Raw genomic sequence first — 26930 nt, forward strand, 5'->3', positions numbered from 1 at the left:
AGACATTTAACCATTGATGAGTGCTCTGAATATAATGTTTCAGCCCTATTCGATATCCACTTAATTGTCATGCCATTCAACCCCTACTCAACTGTAATGCTAAACTGAATGTTGAGTGTTTGCTGGAATCAAGATATATCTATAGCATTCCCACATGAAGCAGGAAATGGCAAACCACTTCCAAAACCTTTCCAAGACAATTGCAGGGATTTTGCCAGACAGTCACCAGGTGTTAATACCGACTCAAAGGCATCAAAAGCAAAAAATACTACATCCTAAAACAAATTATTCTCACATGTGGCAGAAAATCCCATAAGCACCTTCCCAACCTTGGCAGTAAAGACACAATAAACAACAAATTAAATAGCAGCTTGCTATTTTTGTAACACCCAAAATCAACTGCTGAGATGGCTGCCCTTCTCTGCCTAACAGGAAAGCTGGTCCAGCCTGGTGGGGTGAAGTTTATGCAAACTCTGACAGGTTTAAGCTAGTCAGCTCCATCAAGAATTTAGAGGTCTCAGACACAGACGTCACTGGCCAGCCCATTCATATTCCAGGAATTTGGGACTAAATGCCTAGATTTGTATAATTCTTGGGGGGGAAAAACGAGACAGCATTTAAGACTTCACCGGAGAAATATCAACAGTCGGAAGCAAGGAAGGAAGGAAGGAAGGAAGGAAGGAAGGAAGGAAGGAAGGAAGGAAGGAAGGAAGGAAGGAAGGAAGGAAGGAAGGAGCTACAAAACTGGGTGGTTGGGGGAGAGAAAGAAAAAAGGGGAAGGGGAGGGAGGGAGGGAGGGAGGAAGGAAGGAAACAACTAGGAAAAGCAAACGCCACTGTGTCATCTGAGCAGGGATATCCCAGAGGTTTCTAAGCCCAGGCAAGCTCTGGGACCAACCCAGGGAAGGAGGCATCTCTCTGGAGACATCCTAGACTAGAGGGCTCAGCAGCAAAAAGGGGAGCACAGACATCTGGACGGAGGAGAGAAAAAGAGAGCCAAGAAGGCGGTCTCCCCGTTTCAAGAAAAGCCCTGGGGTGACCGTGGCAGACCCAGACGCGCTTCGGCGACCCTTCTGAGAAAAGCCCCTCCCACGGGCTGCCCCGGACCGCCTATTCATCAACCCCCCCCTCCCGATAAATGCCTCCCGGGCGCTCCACATCAACTTGCGCTTCTCCTTCCCTCTCGCCCTCGCCGAGTCAGGCGAAGAAGGCTGAGCGGGGGTGCCCAGGCGGCGGGTTCCCCTTCCCTGCCCCCGGCCCGAGGCCATGTCTACGGGCTCGCTGAGCGATGCCGAAGACCTTCCCGAGGCGGAGATACTGGGCTGCTCCGGCAGCCTGAAAATGGACCGCTGCCGCTCGTCGCCCGCTCCCCGCCAGAGCCCCGCCGAAGGCTCGGCCGGCGAGCGGGGCTCTCCCGTCAAAAGCCGGGGCGCGGCGGGCAAGGCGCGGAAGAAAGCGGCGGGCAAGAAGAGCCCTCTGGGAGCGGCGGGCCAGGAGGGCAAGCAGGTCCAGCGGAACGCGGCCAACGCCCGCGAGCGGGCTCGCATGCGAGTGCTGAGCAAAGCCTTCTCCCGCCTTAAGACCACCCTGCCCTGGGTGCCGCCGGACACCAAGCTCTCCAAGCTCGACACGCTCCGCCTGGCCTCCAGCTACATCGCCCACCTGAGGCAGATCCTGGCCAGCGACAAGTACGAGAACGGCTACCTTCACCCGGTCAATCTGGTGAGTGAGGCGCTCGGGAGGCGGGAAACGCGCCGACGGGGGGCCTGAAGGACGCGCGCCGCGACGCTCGCACCTGGCTCCGCGCCTTCCCGGCGCCCTCAGCAACCCTTCGCGTCCCCCCCCCCGCCCCAAATCCCTCTGGCCGGCAAAGCCAAGAAACCGTGGCCGGTGTCTGGCCGCCCCTGTCGGAAGTCGGTCTCCGAAGTCGTCTGAGGCAACCGAGAGCTTTGGACGCCGGGGCCGAAAGGCTCGCCCGCCTGGCGCGCTCGGCTCTTCCCCGCGCGCCGACAACTTGGCGCTCGGTTTGTCCCGAACGCTGACGAAAAGGCGCAGGAGCGGTGGGGCAGAATAATAAACAGATAAATAGTACAAAATCGATAATAACTCTTTAAAGGAAGCCCTCCCCCCCGCCGCCCTTTTCTTCTTTTTTTCTTTTTTACCGTCCTCTTAATCGGAATTGCGCCACAGAACTCTTTTCAGCCGTCTTCTTCCCCCATCCCGGCCGCTTAGTAATAACTGAAGGGAGCCGTCCGCTCACCAAGGCTGCTCATTGATCAGATCAGGAGGGGGAAAAAAATAGCCCGATTTATTGACTTAACGGCGTCAGTCGGCGGGATCTGATTTCGGCGGGTTTATCCGCCAAGTGTTGGAGATTACTGCCATTAGTACTGTTGCAACAATTACGACTGTTACGCTATTAAATCGCAATCTACGCCGCTTTTTTTTTTAAAAAAATACTTAACAGCAACAATGGATTTCAAATGAAAAGAGAAACCTCTTTTTTTCCTGTCTCTTTTCGCACGCCTCGTCGTCAGGATCTTCCCCCCCCCCTTCCCGTAAATTATGGCTTTTTCGGGAGTGGGGGTGGGGTGGGGGTTGGTGTCGACCGCACACCTTCAGATTTACAACCACCTTCTCAACTTCCATCACGAAAAGGGCCATAATCCGTTTGTAGGTCTCGAAGGAAGAAGAAAAAAGACGGGGGTGGTGGCGTTAGGAAGTGGATATTTGAAGATCCCGTTATTTCTAGCAAAGGAGTTGATCGTAAAAAGGGAAATGGTTAGACCCAGTTTATGGCTGAAACGAACGCAAACGTTTCTAGAGGGAGGGAACTCGGATTAAAAAAAAACCAACTTCCATTCATAATTTTAGCGGTTGAACCTTCCTTATTGGAAAGAAATCTGACGGGGAGATTACATTCCTTCTCTATCTTTTCTAATTTATCTGATAGTTTACTTTTAGTGTGGTCCTGTATGTAAAATAATTGTTTTCATATTTGTATTGATGGTTAATTAGTAACAAAGGGCTGAGGCTCTATTTATTACTCTGTGATTAGCAAAGTGATACCCAGTAAACATCTAAAAAAGCTACTGAAAGCAAAACAAACTCAGAACCCCAAACTGTTTTGACTGATGGATTTGGGAGAAGGGGTGATATATGGTTGACCTTGTTGTTGGTTTTGCTATTTATCATTACTGCATGTATATGCTTACTTAATTTTAAAAGACATTGAGATTAGTTACTACAATAGCATGACAATGATGAATAATTCTCGCCACCAAAATCTACACAGATTTTATTTTGCTAGCAAGTATGCATTCATGACATTAGAAAAAAATACAAGGTGATTTGTGGTTATTGTCTTTGTTGCCCATAAGAAATGGATAGAAGTGGAATTTACTTTCCTTGTGAGGCTTCTGACCTCAGCAGAACCATAGTCAAGAAGAAACCCCCATCTCCAATTCCAAAATGCTTTTAGAGGAGATAGTACTCTTATCTTTTTCAAAACAAAGCAAAAGTGAAGGGGGGAGCCATGCTTTGACATTACCCAGTCAAGAATAGACAGGGGCTTTTAAAAAAAAAAGATGTCTGCCACAATATGCCTTTTTAGGTTGCATTCATTCTATCTATTTGAGAGAAATACCATTTTCTATCAGATGTAACCCACGCTGGTATCTAGGATCAATAAAATATGACCTATCACCCCCAAAGATTACAGAGAATTATGAAGAACATAAAGAGAGAAAAAATCATCTTTATGGCGCAAAACATATTATGACTGCGCAGCTGCATGGGGCAATATGGTGGAGCCATCTTAAGAACCTGGTTACGCTCAGTAGCTGAGACTTGTCTAGTCTAACCACTTCTTCCTATTGTTTAGAAAGAACACCTGGGTTATCTATGGCTTTGTTTATTACGGTTCAAGAACTGCGTCATTTGAAATACACTGATCTCTCTTTCTTTCTCTCTTCCTTTCCTCGTCCTTTCTTTCTCCTCCTCTCTTTTGCCCCCATCCCCACCCCCTTTTCTTCTTTGGCTACAGACATGGCCTTTTATGATTGCTGGCAAACCAGAGAACGAGCTGAAAGAAGCAGTGAACACAACTCGGTTGTGTGGCCCGACTGCCTCCTGACCCAGGATTTTCAAGCATGAGAAAAGCAACCTTCTCTGTGGATGAATGCATTTGTGCATTGTGTATACAAATGGGGGGAGGGGGGAAGCATTTCAAGGAGGCGACAAACTGCTTTCTCATGGAATAAGCAAATCCTAAAACTAAAAAGAAGACCAAATGTACTATGCCAAAGGAAACTGAAACAATCACAAAGAACATATATTTAACTTTATTAACTTGTATATATTATACATATATATTTTTAATATCCTGCAGCAATGCCTTGCTGGTCCAAGTGCTGCTGTTCTCTGGATCCAACCAGAATTTGCAACTTTCTATCTTTGTGTACTCCACTTTGTGAAAGACGGCGATTCCTAGAATCAATTATTCTGAAATCACATCTCTCTAAAAGAATACACATTAAAGATATTCTATGAATATATTTTCTTCAAACAAATTTTGCTATAATTTGTATAATTCTTTTTTTTTAAAAAAGTCCTCAACAGAAAAACAAAAATAGCACACTATGGTGTGAAGGGTTTTTTTCCCCATTTGTTTTCAAAAGAGAGAGAAAGAGAGAGGATTACTATTTATTTTATTTTGGTGAGCAGATTTTACAAATCTTAAAGTGACACAATGCAAAAACCATCTGACCTCAGATTATGAAATGTTTATTTTCCTAATTAAGAAGAGGTAGACCATATCCTTTGGGGGGAGGTTTAGATGGCTAGAAAAACAGCATGTGATGGCTGCTTCACTCAAGAAGGAAGGAAGCAACCTGTTTGTCACATTTCCAATAATTTAATTAAGAATTAGGGAGATTGTGAAATTAATGCAAAATTTGTAGCTCAATCTATACATTTGCATTGACATTATTATTCATGTCTTAATTTAGAATGGGTTGTTTAAAAGGGCAATAAGGATGGAAGGCAGACAGTCTTTGCATACCAGACAATCTAAGTTTTATAGAATTTTTTACAAGTTATACAAAGTAACTGTTAGCATGGAATATGTCTTTTCTAAACATTGTCAATGGAAGGCTGAAAACAGAAAAATGCTGAATGAAGGTAGGTACAATTTCTTTCAATACAATAAATTTGAAGCAGGGTGTTTGAAGGATTAAAGTGATTTGATTTATACTTGGAAATAAATCCCAGGTAAGTTCAGAGGGTTTTCCTGTTAACTTCATTTATTTCCAAAGGATTTATATGATGATCCTAAGTAACTTTTTGGAAATTTGTATCAGTTCTAAATTATACATTTCTAAATAACAGACACAAAATGAGAAAAAATATGTCCAGATTACATCCCAGCATATTTGTTTTTAGCTAAGCGGCTTGAAGATCTTTTGTATATAGTTCGGATTGCTTTTTTGTAAAATTAAAAATTATGTAGAAATGAATTATTTGAAAAGTATCAAGCAGGTCAAACATTTTTTTCTGAATCTCACAAGGATGCAATTAATAATTTAAATTATATATGAATCAGAGATTAGAGCAAAAATGCAAATAACATTTTTACACTAAAACATTTGAACTTTTGCTTTATTCTGCCATTCAGATAGTGTGTCATCCATATCCTTTCAAAATATCCAAACAAAGCAAAAGCTGAAATATTTTGCTTTAAGGATTTTTTGTCATTCTTTTTTTGTCAACCACTCTAATATAGTAATATAGTATTAGAAATATAGGCAGACCCGAGCTATCAGCAGCAGTGTTGGGGGCAATTACTTGGTTGAGTTGGGCGGCTATAGAAATTGAATAAATATATAAAATTAATTAATTAATGCTTTCATAAAAATAGGTAACAGTTTATCTTCAATATCCTATGCTTATTAAGAAACCCGGAAATGATTTCTTGGTAATTTGGAATACTCTTTAAATGATACCACCTCTATCTTCAATCTCAATTAAACCTTTATGGATCCAGAAATGATTTCTTGGTAAATCAGAATACTCTTTAGATGAAACCACCTTTCTATTTATTTGGTTTAACCAAACAGTCAAGGCAAGATGATTTCTTTGTAGGACCACAAATTCAAGCTTTACCTCTTTACAGGTCTACATCCTTTAAACTGAAGGAAAGGGAAGGCCAACACTTCTGTTACACTAAAATGGACATATTTCTTGTCTTCGTTAACCATCTGATTTGGGCTGGCTGGGCTATACTGACAATCTCCACATGCACATGTGCATGCATCTATACAAACCATGGGACGTTACAAAGCAGGCTCCCACTACAAACCCTTATCTCTTCAATTTGTGGATTGCTGAAGTCTATATAAGGAGAACATGTGGTGCCTTTGCATTCAGTCACATTGGTGTCTCAACTTGTTATCTGCTGGAACACTGAATAAAATTATAAGGTATGGCATTTTTCCAAATGTTTTAACAATTGGATGATGCAAGGCTACATATATGCTAAATACATGTGTTTTAGAAAGTATTATGGAAGCAACTTGTCATACATGATATAGTTTCGTTTAGAAAAGGATAGTCTTTAACTGCTCATCCCTATTTGGATAACAAGTCACCTGGAATTCATTATTAATCCTCAAAGAATAATTTAAATTATTGGAAGATAAAAGGATATTTTCAAATGTTCCTTTCTTTAGGGTACACAACTTTGAAAACAGATTTAGAACTAAGTTCCTCCAGGTGGGGTCCATTAGCAGTACAGCCTTGTTGCAAAAATAATTCCCTTTTTCATCAAAGCCCAGAGCCTCCCTACAGGTAAGATGGTGGAACCAGGGCAGTATCTTAAGGAATATTAAAAAATACTGATGGGATAATTTAGAGGGGAAGATATTTTTGCCTTGTACACTCTCCTGGTGCCCTGGCTTTAATTTAAACATCATTCTTTCTATTGATCTGATCTGTTACTCTGTGAGAGATTAAGCGAAGAGATAAACAGAAAGTGCTGGGCTCTTTCCTCTGAGGCAGCTCAGTCCAGAGGCAGCTGATGCGCCAGATCCCAGAGAACTGTTTAACGTTTCAAGGTTATGACCGCACTGTTTACAAAATGTCTTCAGTTATTTATACTGTTATTCCCAGCAGAGGGGCTTTAAATTTCCACAGTTTCGTTTGTGTGTGTGTGTGTGTGTGTGTGTGTGTTTAATATTCTGTTTAATTTGATACCTGGATTCCTATTGGGAACAGTAACATTCCCATGGGGAAAAAGGTTCACTAAAGTTAAGCCTGACTTGGAAATATGTAAAAAAAAACTAACTAAAAGGTATATAAACAAGTAGAAGGAACACAGCACTTTTGGAAGATGTGATTAAGATTCCTTATCCAAGATGTAACTGTCTTGCGTAAGCTTAAAAATCGTGTTTATTGTAGAAGTTTTAATGGACCATCTTATCACATGCATGAAATAGTTTTCTTAATGGCGTGATACAAAGATAGCTTAAGACAGACGGAAGTTGACAAATTTTCCAGATTTTTCCTTACAAAACTCCAGGCAACACATAATACATCTATTGGGATATTGTGCAAATTACACAAACCTCCCATATAGTCACAAGAAAATAAACATTTTTCCTATTAGCATGGGTGTGTGACCCATGCCAATGCTAACTTCTGAGTAGCAGGCTCAGTAAAAAAAATACACATCTAAAGACAGCCAATACTCTTTTGCAATAAGCTAGAAATCCCCAGGATTTTTCTGCAACCACATTTCACAGAGAAAGATTTGATCATTAATTTCTCTGTGATATCATCACATTAGAATTAGTTAGGCTCTAATATCCAGTGCATCCATGCTTCAGAATTATAAGGGATATTATGGCTGTGTGTATCAAGATAATTATCTGTTATTCTTACATAGATTATGACTGTAAAATGTGATACAAGAAACAAGTTTAATACAACATTAATATATACTTGGTTTTAATTAACCTGGAATAACTATAGTATCATCTTTTCATATTAAAATAATTAAGGATACTTACTTCACCTTGATGAGTAAATAGCCTTTTCAGGAGAGAGCTGCCATTAGGTTTTTATGGCGTGCTAGCACCAGACTCTAAAATACGGACAGAATCAAATCAGTAAAGTGGGAAGATCCAGGATAATCAAATTGAAATGTGCACCAAATAATTAAATGCAGTGTCAATAACTCTCCACGTATTTTGTACTTTTTGTCTGTCATGTTACCAATATTCAGCAGAATTTTAACTGAATTTTAACTAGAATATATCTCACTTTTTATGTATTTAATAATTCTCCTTCCAGCTTGGTAAAAAATAATTCAGCATTTCAGTTAAACTGCATTTAAACCAAATTAATTAAATGCAGTAGATATAAGTCTTCCCGTGTTTACTATGTTTCTTCTAGAATTTTGTTAAAAACTACAGCTCAGCAGCCGCTTTTGGAGAATCCCTGAGGCCCATGTACAGGGCTCTGGAGGAGTCATATGGGCCCTAAGGCCTCGGTTCCCCACCCCCATATTTTATAACTATAAAAGAGGGCGCCAAGAGGTAATTAACTTATCTGAAGTATGTGCAAGATGTATGCTAAAGACGCAATGTCATTCTTTCCCCCTTGCCATCTTCAATGAAATTTAAACAAAGAATTGCACAGGCCCCACATTCTTTTATATAAGGTAAATGACATTTAAGCTGTATAAAATCTGCAACATGAAGATATTTATTCTTAAATAAAAAAAACATTGTACTGAGGGGTCTCTCTGCAGTCTTAGGGCCTAATTACTCGATAAATGCCATTTTTAATCTATCATGTCGTAAATAATAGTAACCCTGGACCTTAGTAGAATTGGGACCAAGCCATATGGAAGAGGATTAACCCGAAGAATCCTTCGTATTACCCAAACTTTTTGTGACAGGAAGGAAACTGTTTTTTAACAACATACCGGTATGTAATTTCGTTCTTCGAATTCGGGCCTGAGAAATGTTTGTATCTCAATTATGTTTATATGATGTTGTCTGAATATGCTGAAGGCAAGACAAGAGATAACTAATTTGTAGCAAAAAAAACAAACCAGTTCTGACTTTTTAATACTGATTGGCTGCTGCCTGCAATATAATGAATATACAATGCAATGTAATAAATCTAACCCTCTTTCTAGTTTTGCCACTTTTAAAAAAAGTGCTGCATATGGTTTTTTGTTTGATTAGGAAATGAATTAAGAAAGCTACATTGAAATAAGCACACATGTGCAGAGAGCCTGCCCAAAGTTTGGGAAAGACAAGAACTATGATTGAATTGAAGTGTTTTTCAAATGTGGTGACTTTTAAGATATGCGGATATCAACTTTAAGAATTCTCCCAGACAGTTGGGGAATTATAGTAGAAATCCACAGTTGCCAAGTTTGGAAAAACCCTGACCTAAAATGAAATAATAGGGATGCAGTGGCTCAGTGGGTTAGGACGCTGAGATTGTCGATCAAATGGTCGGCAGTTTGGTGGGTCGAATCCCGAGTGCTGTGTAGCAGAGTGAGCACCTGTTACTCGTCCCAGGTTCTGCCAACCTAGCAGTTCGAAAGCACGTAAAAATGCAAGTAGAAAAATAGGGACCACTATGGTGGGAAGGTAACAGCGTTCCATACGCCTTTGGCATCTAGTCATGCCGGCCACATGACCACAGAGACGTCCTCGGACAAGTGCTGGCTCTTCAGCTTTGAAATGGAGATGAGCACCAGCCCCTAGAGTTGGAAATAACTAGTACGCATGTGCGGGGGGAACCTTTACCTTTACCTTTAAAATGAAATAATATTCAGAGCCTTATTGTTGAGTGAATTTAGGAATACTTCTTCAACACAGTTCAGATGTGTATGGGGTGTGTGTGATTTTATTGACCTAAAAGTCATCCACAGATTTGGTTCAAATCATGTCATTCCTGAGACTGAGAAGCAAACAGTACACAGTATTAGAATTTCCTATTTTAAGGGCAGAAAAACCACTGATCTCTCTCCTACAGCCTGACAATACAAGATCATAACAATGAATCAATAATTATCCTTTTGTTGCCTTTTCATGATGTCCAACCTTCTGTTGCCTGTCATCCTTCTTAAAAATAGGGCTGTCCCTGGAGAACTAGAATTCTGTTAGCAAAGTACTCATATGTTTCCTCTTCAGGATTACTTACTCTGAGTTATATTATTTTTAATTGGAATATTTTCTGTTCTATATTTTCTGAGAATAACAGAAATTTATCCATAGCCAGTATTCCACCTGAAGTAAATCAAACAAACCTAAATAAAAAAAGTTCCTGAATCTACATTCTTCCCCATCTTCCATGCCATAAATATGGAATTCTGCTGAAACCAAGAATTTCTTTTAATTTCTTTCCTGTTAGTGTCTCATCTATTCTATTCTCATCTATTCTTAAAGTATCATGACTCTAGCCAGGTCTAAGGTACCTGAAGCTTAAGGGACCTGAATACATGGCCATTCTTTGTGGTACAGTCACAGAAAGAGAAAATAAAGGGCATCCAGCATGTTACCAGCTTGTCTCTCTGCTAACTCCCTTTGTGAGAGTTTCATCGAGTGTTACTAAAAGGGATAATACAACATGAACGTAACATAAAGAGGTTTCACTGTATTTTCTGTGTAAGGAGAACAGTGTTTTTCAAACTTGGAAACTTTAAGGTGTATTGGAGTTTAAGTCCACACATCTTAAAAGTTGCCAAGTTTGAAAAATACTAAATTAGAGCAACCTGACTTGTCAGAGTAGGAAAAGGGGAGTTTGGCTTGAGCTCTAGCATGTGAATATTTAAGAAACAGTTCTCATGAATTGGGTCAGAGCAGTGGAATAATATCTCTGACTGAATGGCCACTTGGCAGTGAGCCCTCTCCAAGTGCCTTTCTGGAAAGCCCTCCCCAATTAAAGCATGCTTAGTACCTAGTTTATTATCTTTTTAGTGCTAGCTAGGCAGAGATATTTTTATTTCCTGGAATTATTATTCTTTATATGGTATATATTTTAAGGGATACTGACTCAAAGTTTTTTTTAAAAAAATAAAGAACCTCTGAATCTGATGAAATGGAATGTTGTGCATTCTATTATCTGAAAATTCATTAATAAAAGACTAATAGGAATGTCACCTTCTGTATTAGTACAACTAAGATGTCCTAATTTTCTTTGTACCCAATAAGCACTGCAACAGCTGGCAGAATGGATCCAACAGCCGTGATGAGGAAATTACTCTTTGGATGCTACCAACACCAAAGCACAGATCATGAAATAATAATAATAATAAAACCATCAACCCATAGCTTGCATTTGCAACCAACTGCACTTTCCCTTCTTTCACTGCATCTCATTATGATTAGGAGAATTTAGACTCCATTTTGTGAACAGAGTATTGGGGATCAATACTTATACCCAATATGTCAAAAAGTGCCTCTAGCATTCTATTACTCTTTGCACCTCCTTTTATCTGGATTTGGGCTTTATAACTGATCCCAAAGAAGTTCCCATCTATCTGCACACAAATTCCCAAACACCACATTCATGCATGGCACTAAATTATGATCTTTCCTTGGTTCTAGCTTAACATACTGCAGGAACATAGTGTCTGATATTATATGCCACAGTATTTAATTTAATAGTTCAGGTTTACTATCATAAAGGTAGCCAGTGACAGTTTATAGAAATTTATGTTGGTTAAGCAAACCGCTTTGTCTTTATATATTTGTCTTTATAAATGAAAAGAACCCTATAAATATGGCTTTCTAAACACATTTTAAACATTAGAAATTGTTGAGAATATTCGTAGTTCGGGTTGTAGGTTTTGCCAGGGGTCTGTTCTCCCAGCTTGCTGTTTAGCTCCCAGACGTTTCATTACCAAACTTTAGTGGGGTTTTGGGGTGAAATGTCTTGTTCATTTATATAGAGACACTTCACCCCAAAAAACCCACTGAAGATGTTACCTAGACTGGTAGTAAAACATTCAGGAGTTAAACAGCAAGCTCGGTGAACAGACCTCTGCCAAAATGTTTTAAACTTCCTTTCAACCTTGTATTCGTATGGGAACTAAGTATGCCTTTTCCATGGCAGCCCCTGCCCCATGGAACACCTTCTAAACACCCCTCTAAAGTTCGGCAGGCCTATCCCCTCCCTCAAGTTCCATAAAGTACTGTTTCCTGGCAACCTCCGTGACTTTTCCCCACAGGCGTTCTGATAAGATGAGGTGATTGCACAGCTCCCACCAGGCTTATTTTTATGCACTTGATTTTAACAGTTTTAATGTGTTTTTTTGTGTTGTTTTAATTTTTAATTGGGAGCTGCCCAGAATTTGTTATAGGATGGATGGCTATATAAATGTTTTAAATGAATAAAGATCCTTATCGAGTTTCCTTCCAAGCCCCAATCAGTCCTATCTAACCGTTAGTAATGAGGGCTACTAAGAGTTGCAACCTAATAATACCTGAAGCGCATGCATTGTCTCTCCATGTTCAATGGCTATGATTTTTATAGTCAAAATTCAATAAGCTAGAAAGAAAAGTCACAGTATTACAATCTTTACAGTTATAGCTGAAATGGAGTAGGAAACTGACTTTCAGTTTACTGGGGGTTGGGCGGAGAGATGGAAACAGAGGAGGGGGGGACTTAAAAGAGGCAGAGTGATGGATGAGATGGGAAAATTGTCTGGTAGAGTTTGTTTCAAACCTTTGGCAAGAATAATTTATACTTTCCCCCAAAGTCTGCTTGCACAGAGGAAAAAATAGAAAAAAAGAAAGAACGAAGGACATCTTATCTAATTTTGGTACAGGCTTTATCATCCCCTCACAGAGAATACAAGTTCAACAGAAAAATAATTTTCCCTCTCTGCTTTAGGATCAGGATACAGTAGGCCACAAGAAAGAAAACATGCAAGTTCTAAAGGGCATGGAAGCCTTTTCAAATTTTGGGCTGATCTGCAGAAATCCTTGTAAATTTCACAGCTGAAGCAGGAAGCCAGTCTACCCTTCAAAGGCTTGTTTGTCTAAACAACTGCCAAATTAAAAACGAATAAGCACCATGCAAACATTATTACTAATTATACTTTTTCCACAGACACTTAAGAGATACAATTTTATCTACGGAAAATCCAGCAAACAATGCAACTATTTTTTTTCATATGAATTGAATATAGATTTCTTTTTATACTCATTGCTATAACTGAATATTTACTAAAATGTTTAACAGAACATCTAAAAGCAATTTTCTTTTATGAAAAAGAAAGGACAAAACTTACAGAGAGGTGATTGTATTGCTAATTAATCTCTGTGTTAAAAGGAAGCCAGAGGTCATCTTTGTTAAATTTATTTAATGTATATATTTTTATCACTTTTAATATGTTTTGCCATTCCATTTCCTTTTATGTTAGTATTTCAATATATGATATCAAAATCTAACACAGGTATTATAATGAAAAACGCAGAAAAATATTCTAACTTGCTTGGGAAAAAAAATCAAAAGTAAATTGTACCAACTTTAGGATCTATAGCATAGGGTGTCATATACCCAAGAAAGATAAACATTTTCCCATTGTTTTCTTTTTATATGCTACAGGTTGGCACTCATGGTTGGTATGCTTTTCTACCACATAAACAAACAAACAATCCTATGTAGGGAAATTAAAATTACCTTCCTCTAACATTGTACAGTATTCTCTAAATTTATATATATACAAAATGTTTTCAATCAGATCTGCAATCACATTAGGTAGAAAATATTTGTTTTTTAAGAATGAAAAACTAGTCTCCAGATACTGTATTTAGTACAATGCAATCCATAATAAACTTTAATAAATGCATTTGTTTTCTGCAAGAATCTCTTTGTCATAATTAAAATACATGAGGGACAACTGACCTCGCACCTAGCATTAAGTTCCTGGTTTTGGCTTGGTTGTTGGATCAAAATTATGACCAACAAATGTAAAAAATTCACTTTTTGAAAACTTTAAGTACCTGTATCCATATTCTTAGAAAGTTGCTTTATAATGTTTCTAGATGAGGCATTTGTTATGCAGTTATAGTTTTCCACCCAAAGACATTTAGAAATGACAATATCTGCTGCTTGCAAATCATGTTTCATGGATAATGCTGAGAGTCCAGTTTAATTTATTGATAATATTATCATGATTATTACTGAAATGGGGCAATGAGTCCAAATCTCCTGTAAAACTCTATGTTTGGCACAGTGATTGTAGAATAAATGTCCTCTCTGGAAGTTCCTAAAATCTGAGAAAAACAGAAAAATATAAGGCCTATGCAACGGCTATGATTACATGGCAAACTATAGTTAACTGAACTAGGTTTTATCCATCTAATCCAATTTTTTTTAGATTTCCAGAACTACAAATTAATAATAACATTCTAAGGTAAAATGTGCTTGCTACTTTTAAGTTCATGGTGCCATATGGAAACAGCTGGTGCTTTCTGATTGATACTGTTTTTTGATAGAACCATCTGATTTATGTATTCCCTATTCTGATTAGCAGCAATGTTTCCAGGGTTTCAAATTAAAAAAAATAGCTGTAGAAGAGTACGTGGAAAAAAACATAAGTATTTTTAGGAATGGGTCTCCATTTTCACATACTTTCAAATTTGATCTATGATCCTTTTGGAAATTTAGCTTGCTTCCAATTGCCTTGCATGGAGGGAACATTCAATTTCTGCTACACTCAGGGAAAAATGCAAACCAGGTTAATCTTTAGTAGAAAATATATTATCTTGAACTAGAAGAAAGGAAGTATTGCCCTGCTGGATCGGACCCCTGCCCCATCTTGTTCAGCAGTTTGGTCTCACTGGCCAAGCAACTGCACAAGGAAGCCCACTAGATTCCCAGATGACATTCAGTCACGGATTAATGGTTTCCATGAACTATGTACATAGGACCTCTGAAGTTTTAAGAGTTGTAGCTTTTGAGGAAGGCATTGATAACTTTGCTTGAAGCCCTTTAATAGGGGATAATAAAATTTAACACGGAGTCTCTTGAACTTAGTGCGAGGTAAATTTCAGATTTTCGATGGCCTCAAGTCCCCCTCCAAACAGCTATACATTAGTTCTTAAGCTCTCAGCTTTCCCAAATTTGCATTGCCCAGAATGGGCCTGGTCACCCTCAGCCAACATTAAGTTCTTGCAGATGGACTATGCTGAAGAAACCAGGCCAAGAAAAACTACACGATTTGAATAACATACAGCCGGTGCCAAAGGGGGGGAAGCATCCCTTCCTTGAGATGAAGTCATTTCCTTTTATATCCATCTACTTTTCATCATACTAACATGGAAGTGGCTACTACAGCTTGCTTCCTTTCCTGCTTCATGCATTCATTCATTCAGTCATTCTGTCCACCTATCTCAAATTCATGACAACAGGTGGCTAACATTATCAAAAAATAATATAAAACATAAAAAACAGAAAATCAAAGCAAGAAACCCCACAATAAACATAAAACTACAAAAGAATTAAAACAGACCTTCAGTGACAAGTTAACCAAAGTATGGGTTCAGTCCTACCTCCTGATCTCCAGGTGTTTTTTCAAGTTTCAAATTTGGATTACAGTATTAGGATATCTAAAAGGGATGCGGTGGCTCAGTGGGTTAGGACACTGAGCTTGTCGATCAGAAGGTCGGCAGTTGGCGGGTTGAATCCCAAGTGCCGCATAACAGAGTGAGCGCCTGTTACTCGACCCAGGTTCTGCCAACCTAGCAGTTCGAAAGCACGTAAAAATGCAAGTAGAAAAATAGGGACCACTACAGTGGGAAGGTAACAGCGTTCCATGCGCCTTTGGCGTCTAGTCATGCCAGCCACATGACCACAGAGACGTCCTCGGACAAGCGCGGGCTCTTCGGCTTTGAAACGGAGATGAGCACCAGCCCCTAGAATTGGAAACGACTAGCACGCATGTGCGGGGGAAACTTTACCCTTTACCTTTATTAGGATATCTTGGGGTTTTCTCATTCAGGTTTTATCTGTGTAGCTTTTTCAAGCTCAGCCAAGCTCAGCTACACACTGCACCTCTTAGGCAGTGCTTCCCAAACATTTTCCTTCATTACTCAGAATTGCTTATCAGAAAGTGTTTTCAATATCAAGAATGTCTCTGTTGATTGGGTAATGGGTTTGTATGTCATTACCCAAAAGAAAAAGAATACTTTTTTTTTCCAATTTTGGGTGATTTACTCAGATTTGTTAAGTACTTATCCAGGTCGGTAATTTGGGCGTCACTCTCGCAGTCTATCCCTCCTCACAGGGTTGTTGTGGGGAAAATAGGAGGCATTGTTAAGTTATATATAAAAAAGTAAGGGAAGGAAGGAAGGAAGGAAGGAAGGAAGGAAGGAAGGAAGGAAGGAAGGAAGGAAGGAAGGAAGGAAGGAAAATATTGCTCCCTAATTCCAGGAGAGCTATATTAAATACTTGGGATAAGTACTAAATGGCAGACAGCATATCTAAAACGCTTGAATTCTACTGTCATCTAGCGACAGCCACTTGTTACATTATTATTAGCCTTCAGCTACGTCCGCTTGCTTAAGAAATCAGTCGGGAAAGCCCCGAGGGCGGGAGGAACGTGATTGCTCCCGCTGACCACGCCCCTTCTTGATTTGCATTGGAACCTTCGGGCTCTCGAAGAAACATGGAATTACAACAGTGACCTTAACCGGAAGAACTGATTGTATCCGGTTGCCGCTCTAGGCAGCGGAGATGGGCGTGCTGTCTATGGTGTTCGCGCGCTTTGTGATGTTTTATTGTGTCGCGGAGATTCGGCGGCCTGGAAACCCGGAACCGTCAGGAGAAGCGGCGGCGGCGGCGGCCGAACGACTGTGGGTCGCTTAGCGGCCCGGTTCTTGTGGGAAGCCGTTGGGCAAGAGGAGGCGAAAAGACCGTCGGGCTGTACGTCACTAACGGTCTTCGTGCCGCGAACCGTTGCACGCGAGCCTACGGGGAAGCGGGGGAAGAAGTGCTGGGGTGGGTCTTTTTTTCCCCCTTTCCGTCTGGCATCTTGAGATGGAGGAAGAGCTAAAGAGGTGGGAGAAGGAAGGAAGGAAGGAAAGAAGGAAGGCTTCCGCGCCCAGAAACGACCGAAGAGTTGGTTGGGTGCAAAGGGGGTTGCTACGTTTCTTGTTCTCCCTCCTCCCCTTCCCTCCGCATCTGCTCCGGCTTTCTCCATCTTTCTTCCCGTTTCGGCTGCCCGCATTAACCCGAGCGGGAATGCAACGCCATAAGCCAGCCTTCCCCAACGCAGTGTGTGTCCTTGGGTAACGACCAGGCTCGCAAGGGCGATAATGAGCATTGTAGCCCAAGAAATCTGGACGGTAACGGGTTGGGAATGGCTGCCTTATTCGTCCTCCCTGGGAAACAGCCAGCAGCAGCAGGAGGAGGAGGAGGAGGAGGAGGAAACGGCGTCCTCCGCAGGCACTTCTCTGTTTCCTGGCAACCTCAGTGACTCACGTTAATAAAAAAAAGTAAATAAGCTGAAGGCCCTACCTTTTCACCCTTGCTGTTCTTTCTCATAATCCAGTGCTACGCTCTGTGACCTCTCCCGGAGTCAGAAAGTGAAATGGATCAGTGCAGAGATCCAGTTTTGTTCCTCATATGATTGCCTCTACAGAGGCCCAGATTTATATTTTGTCACTGGGGCGAATGGCTTCATAATACTGTGCATCAGACAGGCTTTTTTTCTAAGTGAAGTCCTTAAATAGAGCCTGGATATAGCTATCCACATTGCAGTAACTTGAGACTGCTCTATTATAATATGTTATATGTGGGACCTCTTCTAAAGAAATTCCAGTTTATAGAAAATACAGCTGTTAGGTTCCCTGGATTGATAGAAACCAACTCATCGCTTAAGTAACTACATTTATTCTGTACCAAGACAATGTTCAATAGGTAGAGTTTCTTGCATCCTGTAACTTTCCTCAGTTGCCTTTTGAGTTCCATTGCCATCTGAGGTTACATGGATGATAATCTGAGACAGGCTTTTTGATTGCAAAACCAGATATTTGTTGCATTTTGGATTATTTTTTCTGTTTGCTGCATTTTGGAAGTCTGAATAGTGAATTTTGATTCCTGTTTTATACTTTAGTCATGTTTATTAGGCCACTGCAACTATCTGTCTGCCCACTGTTACTGTTAACTTGTTTTTAACTCCTTTGTTTCTAAGAAAGTATATTGAAAAGCAGATTATTATTTGTATTAAAATAATACTCAAAAAAATAACCCCTCAAAAAAGCATAATTGAAGTTAAAATGCAAACGAGTATCTTCTCTACTGCCACCCCCCATCTTAGAAAATCCACCAACAACTGAATCTGAAGTCCATAGAACAGGATGAGAAAAATAGAATGAATTGAAATTAGTTTCAGGTTAATAAAAGTTGCCATATTCTAGAAGACAATCAGGTAAAGCAGTAAAGGTGCTCTGTGAAAACACATATTTACAAATATGTAAATTCACAAATGTAGGATCCCCATTTTTAGGAGCTCTACTTTAATTATTATTGGGTCTCCCTTAGAATGAAAGAAACTTTCTGTCCAATATCAGTCATCTTCCACTACATGCTTTCTATTCAAATAGGCAAGGCTTGAGGTATTCTGGAATTGAGATGTGTACAGTCAAATTTATATCTTTCATTCAAATAACTTCTCCCTCTAACATTGTAAAATTGAAATAAATGCCTCTCATTGGATGGCTTGCATTTTGTTCACCATGTCTTGAACTCTTGTTATCATCTCTGTACAGCAATATTAAAATTTAGAGCTAGATGAGGCGAACATACAACAAATCTTGCTGGCCTTGAGCTGGCCTTGCTGGCCTTGAGATACTATGTGGAGAGGAGTTTATACAACTGCTTCTGTCCTGTACTACTCCTTGAGTATTGGACCTTGCAATGATAACAATAGGACAAAACAAGTGAATTCTATTTTGCCACTATCAAAATAGTGGCAAATTTAAAACACTCCAATGGAGTGAAATTCATATAATCAGAGTTAGTTCTTAAGCTGAAATGCATGCCAATCATCAAAAGAAGGAATTGGTTCCTTATATATAACTAATATGCAAGTCTTAAAAATGATTAAAGAGTAACTGGGATGAATATTCTTAATTGGAGGATGGGGTAATATTGTAGATGAACTTTGAGTATATTACAGAACATCCAGCCCTTTGAATCTTACTAGATCTTATTAAAGGTAAAGGTTCCCCCGCACATGCGTGCTAGTCATTTCCGACTCTAGGGGCCGGTGCTCATCTCCGTTTCAAAGCCGAAGAGCCAGCGCTTGTCCGAGGATGTCTCCGTGGTCATGTGGCCGGCATGACTAGATGCCAGAGGCGCACGGAACGCTGTTACCTTCCCACCGTAGTGGTCCCTATTTTTCTACTTGCATTTTTACGTGCTTTTGAACTGCTAGGTTGGCAGAAGCTGGGACAAGTAACAGGCGCTCACTCTGTTACGCGGCACTCGGGATTCGACCCGCCAAACTGCCGGCCATCTGATCGACAAGCTCAGCGTCCTAACCCACTGAGCCACCGCGTCCCTACAGATCTTATTACATGCCTCTTTTTCTACCTGCAATTTTGAAATTTATGATAGCATCCTAGAGGAAAAAATGCAGAAGTATTTTTTATGAATCAGTGAGTGTATAATTAAGAAACAAGTTGTGTATATGTTCACACATATCTGAACAGAGGAATAAAGAAATCACTATTTGGTGGGAAATGAATTATTTTTAGTGGACAGCTGCTAGCTAACTTGCAGAAAGCACTTTCAGGAAATGGTATCCAGAACTTGTATAGGTTTCCTGTAATATCCTTTCCTCCAGTAAAAGATTTATATTATTTTTTTCCTCTCAGTTCCCCAGCTGCTATCTTGAACTACCAGATGGTCTCTTTCTTAGTCTTGAATTTTGAAATAAAATTTTTGAGCTGAAAAAAAGTTGTGAATAGTGTGAGAACTATCAGTTGTTACTGAATTGCAACTCCTGTTGTTCCTTAGCATTGGCTAAGGGTGATAGGTATTGGATTTCAAAAATTCATATAATATTCATTTTTCACTCTTGTTCATAATTTAAGGTGAGCTAGTTAAGGAATGGGTTGAAGATATCCCTAATTCAGATACTTCAGACTTATGTTTAGACAGATGGCTGAAAATAATTGTTAGAAATTAAATTGAAGTAGGATAACTTTAAAGAATGTATTCATTTTGGAATGCTTTTAGATTTTTCAATGATAACTTAAGATAACTTCTTGATTAGTAGATCTCATCCATTTCTATGCAGTAACTTTGGGCATGATGCCATCCCATATGAAGCTCCAATTAAGTCCAAATGAAGTGGCACAATTTCTTCTGCATAAAAGAGCAAAAATGTACATTTTACACTTTGATTGAATATATTTCATAATTTGAAAGAACATGTTGCATAGAAGTGCTGAATGTCACAATGTATTTCTCTCTCACAATTCAGCTAGGTTTCTGTTTCTTAGATTCTTATGACTTGGAAATAGTACAAATTCAGGATTGTAATTCCTTTAGTCTAAATAACTAAGGATCGTGTTTGTCTTATGCAGGAAAAGTGTTTTAAGACTGGTGATGATACATCCTGAAAAAATTTGTATGAGTATAAATAAAAGGTGAATCTGAAGCAAACAAAACCTCTTTTCCAGAATTTTGAAAATAGGTTTACGGTTAATTAATACAGAAAACAATTTGGTTATGAACATTATGTTTAGCAAGGTATTACTAGGAATAAATTACACTGTTTTCAAAAATGTATTAAATTAATGAAAGGAAAAGTATCAGTGAAGTAATATTAATTTCAAACAATTGTAATAAAAAGATTGAAAAAGAAAGCTCTGGGAAATTATAAATAAAACAATTTCAGAGCTAACTTGTTTGAAAGTATTCTAGTAGTGCATTTTGCAGATGGTATGTTTAACAACTTTGGTTGGCTAAAAAAAATCAATCACTTTAATATCTTTGCATGGATATTAATGTCCTTAGATCAAACTTGTGTGTGTTTGTGTATCTTTTTGGGAGTGAAAACATACTGATATACTTTTTGGATATACTTTTTGATAGATATCAGTTTAACTAATGTCTCTTACCCTCAGGATGTGATCTTTCATGGTATGGTGCTGGGAATCTGTGTTTTAAATCATCCCAATGGATGCAGACAGTGATGTTGCATTGGATATTTTAATCACAAATGTAGTCTGTGTCTTCCGAACAAGATGTCATTTAAATTTGAGAAAGATTGCTTTGGAGGGAGCAAATGTGATATACAAGCGTGACGTTGGGGTAAGTAACATTTTAATTTTAGAGTTCTCATGTATTATTGAAAACTCAAAACACAACAAAACATTTTAGATAGTTTATTTGATGATGGAAAATAATTTTACAATGTGTCAGTAGTAAAGACATAAATTGTATTATTGATTCAGCAACTTTGAGAAAGTAGCATGAAATGCTAATATAGCTTGAATGTACTAAGTTTTATTACTTTTAAAGATGGTTTGAACTTTCTGTAGAATATGGAAATTAAAATATCAAAGGGTAGTTGGAATAAATGATTCTGAGGTGTACTTTTTATTAGTACATTTACAAGTTCAATTAAACTTGCAGTAATTAAACTGTTAACCAGTTCCTACTATTAAAGCTACTGCTCCTCCTCCTCCTCCTCCAGCTCTTCCTTGGTTTGATCCAGGGCATCTTCAGGGGCAATGCCCAAACTCCTAAACCTTTTGAAGAAATTATATTTTTCTTCTGCAGCCAGCCCTTTTTAGTTTGAGTTAGTTTTATCATAATATGTTTAAAAACAACAGAACTATGTGCTAGTAAGAATTTTAGTTTTCCCTCCAGTGTAGAGTACTTCAGAAGTGAAACTTTATGTTGAATCTTTCTAAATGATAGGATTTAGATTTATTTTTTTTAGGTTTTTCCAATTTATTTTTTCCCTGATTGATTTCAGAAAGTATTAATGAAGCTTAGGAAACCCAGGATTACAGCAACAATTTGGTCCTCAGGGAAAGTAATTTGCACAGGAGCTACAAGGTATACTTAATCTATATTTTTATTGCTTTTTAATGAAGTCGTTTATGTGTTAGTAATGCTTAATTGCACAATCCCTTAACTAGTTGTTTGTATGTTTGTTTTGAACTCTAGTGAAGAAGAAGCAAAATTTGGTGCCAGACGACTAGCCCGTAGTCTGCAGAAACTAGGTTTTCAGGTAATTTTTTCTATTGAAATAAATATATTTTGATTTATTAGTCAGTTGTGACGTCTCTCTTTTTGTTCTCATTCAAAGATTTTCTTATTGGATTGGTTTCTAGAAAGTCAGCTGACTATACTCACTACTAGCAATTATAACCTTTCCCTCGCTGATGAATCCTGTGTGTTCCAGGCAAAACATCACAAAACAGAATGGAGTCAAAAACTGTTTTTCTTTTCATCAATTTCTTTGTAAAGGAGAGTTTCTCTCATCAGCTGAGTCATTGCAAAAAATGCTTAGACCCTTTACTACAAAACAGGTTCTTTTGTAAGGAACAGAATACAAAACGAATTGAAGGAACACAGCTCTACATGCATTTCCTGCAAAAACTCAATACTAAGAGCAAGTCTTCTCCCACCTCTTATGTTCCCTGTGTCTTTGCTGGTTTGTATATTATTACTTTGCTAACACATCCATAATACAATGTTTTGTCAGCTACCAATACTGACTTTGCCAATTATAAATCCAAATATAAATAAGTAGTTTATTAAAAGGAAAGAGGTATTTTGCAGTAAAATAATGTGTTCAATTTGACATTATATAATTCAAAGAAGGTGAAAGCCTCGTTAATAGAACTTAATCATAGTATTCAGACTTCAGTTGCACGGTATGTGTGGGTACAGGAGTGTGCATGTGTATATGTTTTAAGAAGCAAAATGAATTCTTTCCCAAACAGTGCAGTAGAATGTGGGGGTACTTCTGACAATGTAGCTTGTCTTAAAAAATAATCTAAATAAATGTTTCTCAATCACAGCAACTTTAAGATGTGTGGACTTCAACTCCCATGCTAGCTGAGGGAATTTTGGGAGTAGAAGTCCACATAACTTAAAGTTGGTGAGATTGAGAAACACTGATGTAAATGATACTCTGCAGATGCAGTATCTCATACATGTGACATTCCCCCACCCTCATATATAGGAATAAATGGATAGGAGTTATATTTTGTGTTTACAGCATTCTGGAATGGTCCTTTCTACTAATTAGAATAAGTGATACACGTGAATTTTAGGGACTTGGTTAATGCCACTTTACTCCATATGGCTCCTGGCAAAAACTGCTTTCAAGTGATGCAGCTATCTTTTGAATAGCTTGGTTTCTTAATTCTTTTTAGCCAAGGTAAATTAAATACTTCTAAAAGCAAAATGGGAAAATAGAATTACTGTTTTTTAAAAGATAGCAATGGCAATTTCAGTGAAGATTTGTTTGCTGTGAAACAGGAATATGATTAAAAGGACAATTACAGAATATTTCTCAATTTTCAGGAACATTAGTAATTCTTGATTGCCATTGCAGCAACGTAATTGAATTATATGAACTTGACTACTGAAATAATTTTCTGTGGACTAAAATATGTTAACTTCATTTTTCAAAAAGGTCTTATGCTAAAAAGTACATTCTAGCCATAGTTATAGGAAACAACTGGTGGCTTCTTTGAAATGAGACAAAAATGTATAAAATCCCTTTATTTAAGTTTTAAAAGTTTTCTAATACTTCTATCTCCATGTGTTCTTTCTCCTTCAAAAAGGTGATTTTTACAGATTTTAAAGTTGTCAATGTTTTAGCAGTATGCAACATGCCGTTTGAAGTCAGATTGCCAGAATTTACAAAAAACAACCGACCCCATGCCAGGTATAGTCCAGTATAATTGTACTATACAAATTGAAATTGTTTTAATTTGAATAGAACAAATTAAAATTATTTATGTTTTTCTATTGGGATTTATTTTTGAAATATATTTCATCTATTTATTTCCTAGTTATGAACCAGAGCTTCATCCTGCAGTGTGCTACAGAATAAAAACACTTAGAGCTACTTTACAGATTTTTTCAACAGGAAGTATCACAGTTACAGGTACTTAATTCATTTTTGTGAATAAATATCTTAACAATGGGACCTCAGGTAATTAAAGATAGCTGTATAACCATGAAAACAATAACAACCAAGTTTTTAGTGGATGCTACCTTTATAAAGACCAAATAATGTGGTACAAAGAATTTGCAAAATTCTGAGTTTAATAGAATTCTTTGCTCGGCAAGATGTTAAACATATCTAGTGTTGGAGTGGAATGGTTGGGAATACCAGCTAAAAACAGGTCCAGTGTTTTTATAAACGCTAGCTCTAATTCCAAGGCAGAAGTTTGTAGATTGGATTAATCCCCAATTACTTCTTTCTCACTTCTCGGACAATACAGTCTTAACTAAAATTCAGATCTCTTGCTTATGCCTAGGTAGAGAACATTAAAAAAAGAGAAAGTAAAGGGACTTTATAGAAGCAAAACTGTAGATTATTTATGGACTCTGTGGTTGGCAAAAACAAAACTAGAGAGTTACACTTTCAAGTATCCTGAGAATAGGCTATAAAAATATGGAGTAACTGTTTATTTGGTAGAATATAACAATACTATGATGGTAGACTCCTCAATACCTCATGAATCATTAATAGATGCAGAAATAGCCATTGTAGCCTGAAGGACTATAAGAAAGTCCATAGAAGGCAGTACTAGAAAAGAATACATGAATGGCCATATTCTTGTTTTTAAACAATTTGTGTTTATGTGTAGATTCTGTATGGTCATTTTTGTAAATTGTATTAAATTCAGTAGTCCATCCATAAATTAATTTGACAAAGAACTGGCTTCTTATTTCATAGGAAGTAGTTTAGTTACAAATCCAACTTAATTACAAGCATGTGGAGAATTATTTATTTTTTTTAATCAGGAATGTAGCATATGATGGAAGAAGGCTTACATCTCCCTTTCTTTCTGCTTGTGACTTATACACTTTAAGAATAAATATCCCATTGTATCAATGGGAACATTCTTCTTTTTATATTTTAGCAACTCTTGGGGAAATAACAATTTTGTTCAGTCTTGCTGAGAAAAGAAATAAGACTTTGATTCTTACATGTTGGGATCCCAGTGAAGATTTTCTGGACTTATAATTGAAGAAAAATAAGATAAATAGTTATATTAAGTTATATTAATTTGAGTTGGAGTGTTGGGTGGCCGTTGATGATAACAGGTAATTGGTAACAATATAAAGTGCAAGTAGCAAATTTTGGGAAATCAGTTGCTGAATTTGCACTTTTTTCTTCTGAGTCTATGGTACAGCTAGTCTTCAGTGTGAGAAGAGTGAAGATCCATCTAGGATGCATGTGGATGTGTGTGATGTATAATTTAATGTTTTCAGGCTAGTTTTATTTTCTGCTTCAGTAGTGTTGGAATTGTTCGCCTTTAGAATATTGGAGAGCAAAATTGTTGTAAGTATTAAGTTCCACTAATAAAGTTTAGGGGTTTCAAAGGTTTGTTTCTGTGTCTGTTCTGATCCTTTTTTCCCCTGTTTATTTGTAGGGCCAAATGTAAAGGCTGTTGCCACTGCAGTGGAACAGATCTACCCATATGTGTTTGAGAGCAGGAAAGAAATTTTATAATTTGCCACTTCACAGTTAGATGAACTAACCAAGCACCTTTTATAAGACTGCTGCATATTGGACTTGAAGCGAAAAAAAAGGGGGTAAAGAAAAAAGGATTAACTGGACCAAGACAGCTGAGGAGGTACAAAAACTCTTGGCCACAATGATAAACTCCAGTCCTTTTTGGATTTTATTTTGAACAGTGCTGTATTGTAAAGACAAAAGTTTACAAAAAATATATATGAAATTGCTGCTTTTTACAAGACATTCTATTTATTTCTGCAGTGATTTCTGTGTTCATAAGCAGAATTGTCATGATATGCACTAACCTTGGAAATACTTCTTTAGGTTGAGCTTGTTTTTATTTGTTAATAGTCTTTTACATTTTTGTATGCTGATGGGCACCAAAGACGCTGTAGACATTACCTTTTTCATCTGACAAACATGCACAAAATAAAAGTCTGCAAAACCTTCCTTCATACCTGTTCTGTTACATTCCTTTTCCCTTTCCAATTGACAATTGTATATTGGCAAAGTAACTAGAGCATTATTAGTGTAATCTTTTGTTCATTTTTTTTTCTTCCAGTTTTAGTGTGTGTGTGTGTAAAGTGGTCAATAGCAGACTAGGTTCAAGTGAATGACAGATATATAGGTGTACAAAGGACAGACTCTGTGTTTTCTGCAATGTATTTGTAAGTAAATGCAGAGGTTGGCTGATCTTTTTCTGCTTTGCTCAGTAAGGGCACATTCTGGATCATAACAGATTTTAATGAACATTGTATTCAGTAAAGATAGGGTTAGTATAAGTACCATTATAGCACTTGATGTTAGTAAAATCAGCTTACTGTGTCCATAATCCAGATACAGTTTTGGTTGGTTTTTTTAAAAAAAAAACTGCTGTGAATTACTTCCATTGACTAGTGTTATTTTTCAGGAAAAAAGTTAATTGATGTAGACCTTTAGCTACTTTTAAATAATTGTCCACACTTGCCAAATACTGCTATAGTACTTCATTTTTGTTTTTGTTTTTTATTCTAACATGTAAGAAAGCTTGGTTTTGACATGTAATCTTGGGACTTTAAAAGCCAATGTTGAGTCTCTCAGTACATGTGCATTGGTACAGATGAGTGGTATTACTAAATTTTAATTGGAATGAAGATGCTACTCTTACCATATACAATAAATATGTAAAAATG

At 38.0% G+C, this 26930-nt stretch overlaps 2 protein-coding genes across 13 annotated transcripts; both read left to right on the plus strand.

Moving 5' to 3' along the window:
* Positions 1-1265: 1265 nt before the first annotated feature.
* On the plus strand, positions 1266-4134 carry TCF21 (transcription factor 21; the record flags this gene model as incomplete). The annotated part of the gene is made up of 2 exons (XM_081315207.1): positions 1266-1721; positions 4045-4134. The coding sequence occupies 2 exons, from the start codon at positions 1266-1268 to the stop codon at positions 4132-4134; spliced, it is 546 nt and encodes a 181-aa protein (XP_081171333.1).
* Positions 4135-16787: 12653 nt separating this feature from the next.
* Positions 16788-26930, plus strand: TBPL1 (TATA-box binding protein like 1). 12 transcript variants are annotated; one of them, XM_081317888.1, is made up of 9 exons: positions 16798-16952; positions 19468-19690; positions 20624-20686; positions 21167-21353; positions 22024-22106; positions 22218-22281; positions 23849-23952; positions 24080-24174; positions 25673-26930. In XM_081317888.1, exons 4-9 carry the CDS (start codon positions 21219-21221, stop codon positions 25750-25752), a joined length of 561 nt encoding a protein of 186 aa, XP_081174014.1. In that variant the 5' UTR covers positions 16798-16952; positions 19468-19690; positions 20624-20686; positions 21167-21218; the 3' UTR covers positions 25753-26930. The 12 variants fall into 12 exon arrangements, with proteins under 12 accessions (XP_081174012.1, XP_081174014.1, XP_081174010.1 ...); XM_081317889.1 differs by lacking the exon at positions 16798-16952 and adding an exon at positions 17054-17524; XM_081317884.1 differs by lacking the exons at positions 19468-19690; positions 20624-20686 and adding an exon at positions 25535-25581 and having other exon boundaries at positions 16798-17027.

Source organism: Vipera berus (assembly GCF_964194415.1).
Source record: "Vipera berus genome assembly, chromosome: 1".
Classification (NCBI taxonomy): domain Eukaryota; kingdom Metazoa; phylum Chordata; class Lepidosauria; order Squamata; family Viperidae; genus Vipera; species Vipera berus.